The sequence below is a fragment of the Limulus polyphemus genome, unplaced genomic scaffold (assembly GCF_000517525.1).
Source record: "Limulus polyphemus unplaced genomic scaffold, Limulus_polyphemus-2.1.2 Scaffold674, whole genome shotgun sequence".
Taxonomy (NCBI): domain Eukaryota; kingdom Metazoa; phylum Arthropoda; class Merostomata; order Xiphosura; family Limulidae; genus Limulus; species Limulus polyphemus.
The window spans coordinates 392,455-402,167 of record NW_013666284.1 but is presented as its reverse complement, the minus strand read 5'-3'; the positions used below and the strand labels follow the sequence as shown (position 1 = coordinate 402,167).

Below are 9,713 nucleotides of genomic sequence, written 5' to 3'. Positions count from 1 at the left end.
TCGGAAAGAATTTCTACGGGAAATTAACAAACAAGCAGATACGTAACAGAACTTTATGCTATACGTTATATAGAATAACAGGTCAGTGTAGGTGATGCTAAAGTAATGGTTTAAACATCGAAACTTGGTAGAATATGTATATTTATGATCATAATTATTGACGTGTGGTTTAATGTAATAAAAATATTTTAAATATCGTATCAACTATGTGTATGTTCCCCACCCTATTGTGCGTGTGTTCATGTGGATTACACACATTGAATATACTTTAACATAACATAATGTTTTGGGACAACATTGGACCTATTGGTCCATCTCAGCTGTTCCATCCTCTAAACTAAATTAAAATAATTAAAAAGAAATATTAAAGCCAGCCCTTATCATTCATATACTTATCAAGCTTTTTCTTAAACTCACTTAAATTTAGTGTCTCTATAACATCTGAAGGCAACCTATTACAAAAGTCAACAACCCCTTTGTAATCCAAAATGAGAAAAACTGTCAAAGCTGATATGGTATTAACAATATATATATTACTATTGAATTATAAAAATAAAACAAATGTTCATTTATCAACCCAATTCAATGAAATTGTTTTTAAAAAGAGGGAAAATAAATAATGAAAATATTTTTACAAAAAATAAGTATGATATAGGGATGGCAATGCCTAAAAGTACAGAAACGATGTAGGGATGAATACACAAAACCATACAAAAACCCCCTAGATACGTAGCCAGTACTGAGTCAATTTTACAAGCTTATGGTTATTAGCCTCAAATAGCACTATTCAGTTTAAATGCTTTTACTCAAACCCGAATTCACGCAACAGACAATAATTCAACACTTAGTTGTATATAAAAGTTATTCTTGGAAAGATTTAGCTACTTATGTAGGGATTTTTGTATGGTTTTGTGCATTCATCTTTACATTGTTTCTGTACTTTTTGGCGTTGCCATCCCTAAATCATATTTAATTTTTGTAAAATTGATTTTTATTACTTATTTCTCCTCCCCCCCCTTTTTAGAAACAATTTTATTGAAGTATGTTTTATTTTTATATCTAGGTTAGACTGTCTTACTATCCATCTGTCTAAGCATATTCTTTTGTTATACAGTTAACTCTGAAGATTGTTTTACTGGCCAAATTCTTCAGCAGGTTACTCTACAATGTACCTCTTTAAAAAAAATGGCTTTATATCCAGCTATCCTGCCATATTGCCCTACTACTGAGATATATAGGTATAATGCGTTATTATATAGCTAAGTATATAGATTTGCATACAATATAGCTATATAGATAGGTGTGCTTATTATCCAGCTAACTTTACTATCCTGTAATTCAAACAGTTTGTTTCGTTATATAGCTAGTAGCTATAATTTGCTTATCAACCAGCTGTTTGAGTAGATTGCCATGCAATCCACATATTTGAATAGATTGGCTGTCATGCTACATAGATATCTTAACATTTTCTGTGGTTTCTGTACATTGAGACCAATGTACATGTAGGTTGTGAACACAAGCCTAACTGAGTTAAATGACTATCTTCTCTCCTTGTTCTTTGAAGAGACTTTATAAGTAAATTATATTATACTCTTCATTTATGTGTTGTTTATAAGTAAATTATATTATACTCTTCATTTATATGTTGTTTATAAGTAAATTATATTATACCCTTCATTTATGTGCTGTTATTGTTTTTTCTGTTTAAGAAAGGATTTTTTTCTGACAGTCAGAGTAGATTAAAGAATCAAAAGTGTTAACGTATATAACTGGTCGTAAATTATTTTTAAAAGCCAGAACTTTGAACATATAAATAAGATATCAGTCACAGTTTAAAACTAAACGATATTTTATGACATGTGAGGCTGATGTTTGATATTCTTAGCAAGATGTTCTCTTCGTTCACTCTCAAAATGTTCGTACTTTCATAAAAAGAACAAGAGAATGGGTAGGGAACTTCCACTCCAACGTGACGATCTCTCCTCAAGTTCTAGCAGTCTTTTATTTAGACTACTTGAAATAAACAGTTTTTAACCGTGAGAAAAACTTTTAAACTATTTTCCATGACAGTCGACAAGTACTTTTTTCGTGATGATTAACACTTGTGTTCGTTTGGGAATTTATTTGATTAACTAAATATTAAATTCTTTCAGAAGCATGACTTCTAAGAAAGCTATGTTTTCTTTGTACCATTTAACTGCACGTGCTCGTAGAGTTATATATACACACACACACATAAAGGAATATTCGAGTTTAGTTTGTGTTACAATGACACCTGCAATGTATATATATAAATTTGGTTTTGTTAGCAGCGCTGTGACTTTGCAATCACACAAAAAACTCGGATACCTAAGTTATTCTGTCATCAGTAAATTGAAAAGAAAGCTGATAATACTATTTTAACTTATCATTATTAAGAAATAAGTTGTAACAAAACATTTTCTTTTATCTTTTTATGGACGCGTTTGGACAAGTGCTTAACGTTACAGGTTGTGAATCAGGAGGTCCATGATTTGCGTCCTGTTACTGCAAAAAAAAAAAAAATGTTTCTTTGTTGTTAAGCGCAAAGCTACACAATGGACTATCTCTGTTGTGCCCACCGCGAGTGCCGAAAAACAATTTTTAGTGTTATAAACCCTTAGACTTATGGCAGGGCCACCATGGCAAAAAACAAAATAAAAATCGCACTATGGGCCGCGGGTGCGTTATAAGAGTGACGGTCAAATCTAACAGAGCGCTGTTCACTAACAGTTGAAAATTAGGTAGGGCTAGCGCAGATCGCTCTAATGTAACTTTGCACAAATATCCGAAATAAACAAACAATAAATCATTGTTTTTCTAGAGACTGTCAAAAGGCTAACGAAGTTGCTTAAAGTAGATTCATCGTAAGTAATTTATAGATTTAATGAAAGTAAGTCTATGTAAAATATTATTAGATTAAACGTCTCTAAAAACATATATTAGTTTGTTTGTTTTGAATTTCGCGCAAATCAACACGAGGGTTATATGAGCTAGCCGTCCCTAATTTAGCAGTGTAAGACTAGAGGGTTACTCTTCTACCAACCAATAGTGGGATTGATCGTCACATATAACGCCCCCATGGCTGAAAGGGCGATCATGTTTAGTGGGACGGGGATTTGAACCCGCGACCCACAGATTGCGAGTCGAACTCCCTAGCCACCTAGGTCATGCCACACCCGCATATGTTATGAAGGAAGCACACATAAGGTTTAAACGCATATCAAACTAGCGTCACCTATGGCAAGTTTTATTATTACATTTCTTTGTTTTTTACTTCGATCGAGATTCTTTATATTAAATAAGTGTTGCCTTAAAAAATATTCCTTAAGTCCCAGATTCTGAATTTTATTTATGTTTTTCACTGAATTATTACCGCATATGAGTTTGCATTGGAAATACTTTTTAACTGACCATGTGATGAAAGTTTCTAAAGCCACCTACAAGAAGTAGCTTCTGTGATTGATAAGTTAGAACAATGGTTCTCAAACCTGGGGGCGGAACGTGTCTTGGGGTCAGTGAGAATATTCAGGAAAATAGTTACCGCAAAAATTATTTACTGCAATGAATAGGGGCATGGCCAGATGGTTATGGCGCTCGACTTGCAATCTGTGTGTCGCGGGTTCGAATCCCCGTCACACCAAACATGCACGCTCTTTCAGCCGTGGGGGCGTTATAAAGTGACAGTTAATCCCACTATTCGTTGGTAAAAGAGTAGCCCAAGAGTTGGTGGTGGGTGGTGATGACTAGCTGCCTTCTCTCTAGTCTTACACTACTAAATTAGGGACGGCTAGCGCAGATAGCCCTCGTGTAGCATTGCGCGAAATCCATAACAAACAAACAAGTAATGAATAGGATGACTGCAATCAGCACTCGCATATCCGATCACAGTTGTTTTGTTTTTGTCTAAAGTGACGATTAAACATGTGTGTGTGTTGTTTATCTGTTTATTTAATTTTTGCCAGATGGAGTGGGGGATATGAGGTTATGTGGTTCGTGTCCCATTATGACCAAATGAAAAAAATATCGCGTCGCACTTTGGAGCCATGAGTGCGTTATAAGTGTGATGGTCAAATTCCAGTATCCGGTCTGACAAGAGTAGCCCAAGAGTTGATGGTGGGCGCTGTTGACTAGCTACCTTTTCTCTAGTATATCGCTCCAAACTTAGGAACAGCTTGTGCAAATGATTCTGATGTAGTTTTGCGCAAACTTCCATAAACATTCCGTTACTCGCGGAGGAAAGTAAATGGGTTACTCACTAGCAAAATCTAACAGTGATAGGTATAGATGGCGTTTCTTATAGATTAAAGAAGTGAAGTCACGCCTTAGATATAATACGGGTAAGGCGTGTCACAATGACATATTATTACCAATATTTTATGATCAAAGCAAACTAATTACATATGTGTGAAACTGTTGTTGACATCAAAAGTAAGTGACATGACATTGCAAGTTATATCTATGTATATAAAAGAGGAAGTTTGTTTATTTGTTTATTTTGTTCGCTATAGGAAACCAAACGGTTGAACTTACAAATTTTAAAATAACTTCAACCAGTTTTTACAAGAAATTTAATGGTGCTATTTATTTTGTATTTGGTGTAGTATTTAATGACGAAATTGACAATTAATGATTATTGTGCCATTTTTTGTAATATTTTTTTTGTAATAAACATACAAACGTAAGTACGTTTTGCACATAGAAAGCGTTATGGTGGAAGACACTCAGATCACCTTGCTGTCAATTCAGTATTTCCAAAATACAGTTTTCTTTAAATAGTGCTAAGTGGTTTCATAAGTGATTTAGTAATTCTATGAATTGCAAATTATTGTTTAGTGATACAGGTGATTATGCCACCCAAGAAACGCCCTTTCTATGGAAAATCTTCTGCCGCTAAAAGAATGCAAGCAGTTCAGTCAGAATCATCAAAGCAAGCTGGATATAGACAACAATAAGCTTCTGAACAACGTAAAACCAGACTTCAAGCACAAAAATTAAGACAAATAACTTACAGAGAGCTAGAAACAGAGGAGCAACATGATGTACGACTTCAGGCTCAAAGAACAAGACAAGCTTGAACACGATCTAATGTCAAATAAAGCTTTGTTTGATTAAATACTTTTTATTTCTCGCATCACAGCTTTTGTCTAGTTACTGAATAATTTGCTAAAAAAAATACTGATCTATACATTTCAAATCTAAATGTTCACCGTGCAACGCCGGGTAACTCAGCTAGTATATATATATATATATATATATGTACATACATATATATGTATGTATATAGTTCACTGTCTGTATTAATATTTCTCAAATTGTTGAAGATTGAAGATTCTGCAAGACAAATTTTAGCTAAAATAATTTTGAAATTAGTAAAGTCTCTAAAAGATTTTATTATAAATTTTATAACTACTTAAAAAGTAAATTCTTTACAGACAATCTGAATGCAATTATTTTTAACTTGAAATATTATTTTTTTAGAGAATGCTTGTACATATAAATTTTTAATATAAAATTAGCAATACATGTAATAAAACTTTCACTCTAGGGTGGGAAGCCTGACTTCAGATAATTAGCTCAATTTACACAGATTTGCTTGAAATATTAAGTTCTTGCTAAGGGAGGAGGTAGGGGTACCAGAACTATAAAAGCGGGTTTATAGTTTATGACAACTTGTATTATTAGAACTATGGCTAGCTATATATACCTATATTTATATTTAATAGACTTAAGGGAGGAGGAAGGCTGTATCAGTATTGCTATTTTAACTGTACAGGAAGGCTATATAGTTCTTAATTTAATATCATATACTAATATCAGATACCAATTAGACAAAGGTGGAAGATTGTTAATGTTATGTGATAGCAATAAAGGGTGGTATAGGATATAAGTTTTCAATTTCAATTATTTTGAAGGGTGGAAGTTGGGTGATGATATATTTACAGAAGTCAAGAATGTTTGATGATACCAGATTTCTATTTTTATGTTTTTAGGGTAGCTATTATGCCCGCAATCGACTATAGACTATGGAATCGTCTTTTATAATTTTATAGTTTTGTTACAGCTTTGCTGGAACAATGATATATTTGTTAATGCATACAAGTATAATAAAAACGTCGTATTTTTACATAATTATCTCGTCAGGGTTATGTGAAGCTGAGTAAATGCTTTTAATGTAATACAGATAATTGTGAAATATATACATACATACATATATATATATATAATTTTGTTTGTTTGTTTTGAATTTCGCGCAAAGCTACACGAGGGTTTTCTGCGCTAGCCGTCCCTAATTTAGCAGTGTAAGACTAGAGGGAAGGCAGCTAGTCATCACCACCCACCACCAACTCTTGGACTACTCTTTTACCAACGAATAGTGGGATTGACCGTCACATTATAACGCCCCCACGGCTGAAAGGGCGAGCATGTTTGGTGGAATTCGAACCCGTGACCCTCGGATATATATAAAGAGAGAGAGAGTTGTTGTTACAGCAAAAAGTTACACAAAGGACCATCTGCGTTGTGTTTACCGCGGGGAATCGAAACCCTCATTTTAGCCTTGTAAGTCCTTCATAATACAGCTTACCCACCGTGGGTCGAAAAAGCGAGAGCAAAATATATCTTTTTCCGAAAGACTTTACGTTTCTGGCATTATCAGTCATCACTATTTGTTTAAAGTCATGTTTTCATCGAAGGTGCGATGTTCTGCAATACTTGTTAACGTCGCATATTTCGATATGATCGTCTTTCTGTCAAAGCACTTAAGCGTAGTACATCCTATGAAAAGCATCTCTATCTTAAATAAATATCGTATAATACACAACATAAAATATTTAAATCGGAAATTTTTGATTCAAACAAAGGAGAATATGTCTTGAATGTATAAGTGAGCGACGTTTCGGTCTCTAAGCTAAGGCTTTCATGAGGTCAGCGTAGAGTCTGAAAAGTCGTGTCACCTCTACTTCAAAGCAAATACAATTCACAAAAGACTTAACTCCACTAATATTCACTTTTCTTGTTCTATGTTAAAAATAAAACGATGATTCAGGTTTTGTCTTGATCTAAGTTCCATGTAGAAAAAACATTTTCCCTAAACTAGTTGAAATAAATTCTTAAAGAAAATTCTAGTAATTCTTAGACCAGTCATTCAATCTCTTTGGATTCCGTGCAGGCTCAGCTCGCAGTAATTCAGGGACGGTTTGTTTGTTGTTAAGCGCAAAACTACAGAATGAGCTGTCTGTGTTGTGCCCACCGTGAATATCAAAACCCTATTTTTGGCCTTATAAGCCTTCTGACTTACCGCTGAGTCACCGGAGGGACTTCAGGAAAGGTTCTAGGATCTCACTGTTTGAAGAAGAGGGAAACAAGAGGGTATTTTGGAGCCCCTGGATATGTTGATATTTTAAACATCGGATCACTTGCCATTTATTCAAATAACTCAGCAGACGTAGATGGAAATACACAACCGCATTTTCCACCACTTAACACTGGATATTTTTGTAGTTTTGTGTGTGATTATTGGCTAGAATATGGGGCCCCTTGATGACCACTAGAGATAAATATTTCCTTTGCTCCCCTCACATACACACACTAGCACTGTACCTACGATAATCGTTTAATTCACAAGGGTTTCAATATCTTTTTGTTGTTCTTAGATTTGACTTTGTTTGTAGTTAGAATATGGGGCCCCTTGATGACCGCTAGAGAGAAATATTTCCTTTGCTCCCCTCACATACACACACTAGCACTGTACCTACGATAATCGTTTAATTCACAAGGGTTTCAATATCTTTTTGTTGTTCTTAGATTTGAGTTTGTTTGTAGTTAAGCACAAAGCTACACAATAGGCTATCTGTGCTCTGCCCACCACAGGTATCGAAATCCGGTTTCTAGCGTTGTAATGTAGTAATTTCGTGAGTGGAAGAATTTTTTCTTATTTTGGGTGATTATTTAATTTTTATTTCGTTTAGATTTCTAATTACACTGAACATATCCCTTGCTAAATTATGACGTTGATGAAAATGTTTATACATATCTTATCTGCAGAAATATATTACAAACTAAAGTTATATTTCAAAATCTCTGACAGCTCTTTCGGAGTGTTTATATTTATATAGAATTATTGTTTTCCATGACATCTGAATACTGCTTTAGTTTTCAATAATCAGTTAAGCTATTTTATTATGATCTAGAAATCTGGTAAACTTGGCCATAAGAAAGATCCAATACGCTCCTTTGTGGCCATTGATTGGACAACCATCTGGGTCGACCTACAAAGACTTTCCTCTTAGTTCAGGAAAGATTTTCCTTGAAGCTACACTGGATAAAAAAGTAATTTTAGAACTTTCTTTCTTAGTGGCGCACGAAGAAAATTTCAATAACAGTTTGGAAAATACGTATCAGATTGATGTTTGGTGGGTTTTCTGAGAAATTGATTATATTAGTTTTAAATCGTGTAATGTGAGTTTTGCTTTAATATTAAGCATTTCAAAAATAACTCGTATAATATATGTCTTTCAGTTAATAGCTTAAAAATATCTTGTAATACACTACGAAGAGTAAACATGTACAGTTGAACGCCCTTTGAGTTTATTTATAACTCAGTAGAAAACGATATTTATTTAAAATACTATATGTTAAACTTGCTTAAAATCCTAATAATTTATAAAAGTCGTTCTATAGTCCATTATTTTCTCAGAAGATTCAATCCTTACTTAACTGATTTTTGTTTAATTATATATATATATATATATATATATAATTATGATATACTTTTATATGGTAATAAGTGTTAACGTTTTCAGCACTTTAGTATCTCAGATTCTCAGCAGTTTTTGCCGATTTACTTCATAGAAACAGTCATATTTGTAAGTAGATCATTTATATTCCTAAAATAGAACCCATTATTTTTCTCTAGCTCTATTATCATGGGGAAGAAATCAACTTGAATGTCCTCGTACAAAACTATTCACATAAAACTGTCAAGCATGTCAAAGTTTCAGGTACGTTACTTTCAACAAAACATGATACAGATGATGAATACATATGTTTATCTAACTACCTACCCTTTATGTACCAGAATATGTAATTAATCGGTATGTTTATCCATTTGTATATGTTTATTTATAGCTCGCACGGCTAACCGCAAGTTACCTTTGTTATTAAAAAACATATTTTTTTACAGCTCAAATAAACTGTAAAACATTTAAGTCGCTTTAGAGAAATGCTTGGGAGGAAAATAATTAGACAGCAAAATATCTATTTTTTTATTATTTAGTGACGATAATATGGCATAGGATGATTTACTGAATAATGATTAAGTCTTATCATAATGGCAGCAAGTTGATGACATCCTTTAAATACAAAAAGTTATCACACCTTTCTTTTAACGACAACAAGTTATCTTCACGGACAAAAAGTTGTTTATACCCTTCTCTTAAAGGCAATAAGTTGATGATACTCTTAAAGACAACAAGATTAAAGTTTCTTAAGTTTTCTTCATAACATTTAAGAACAGGATTTACGTATAACAATCACCTTTTTCATTCAAGGAAGCATATTATAATTTAATAAATGACATTTTGTCTGCCTCTCTCCAGGGTACATGACTACATGTTTTATATGTGCTAAAGAATCGTGGATATTTGAAACAATAAAATATTCAACTGCAGTTATCACTTTTCCCCACCTACGAC

The 9,713-nt window shown here is 33.3% G+C and overlaps 1 protein-coding gene across 1 annotated transcript in view; it reads left to right on the top strand.

The window, feature by feature from the left end:
* LOC111085871 (phosrestin-2-like) overlaps nt 1-9,713 on the top strand; it is a 30,828-nt gene that overhangs the window by 16,367 nt on the left and 4,748 nt on the right. Inside the window, exons 5-6 of the mRNA XM_022386445.1 lie at nt 8,211-8,349; nt 8,936-9,020. Of these exons, the coding sequence (XP_022242153.1) occupies nt 8,211-8,349; nt 8,936-9,020 (224 nt within the window). The remainder of the gene's footprint in view (nt 1-8,210; nt 8,350-8,935; nt 9,021-9,713) is intronic.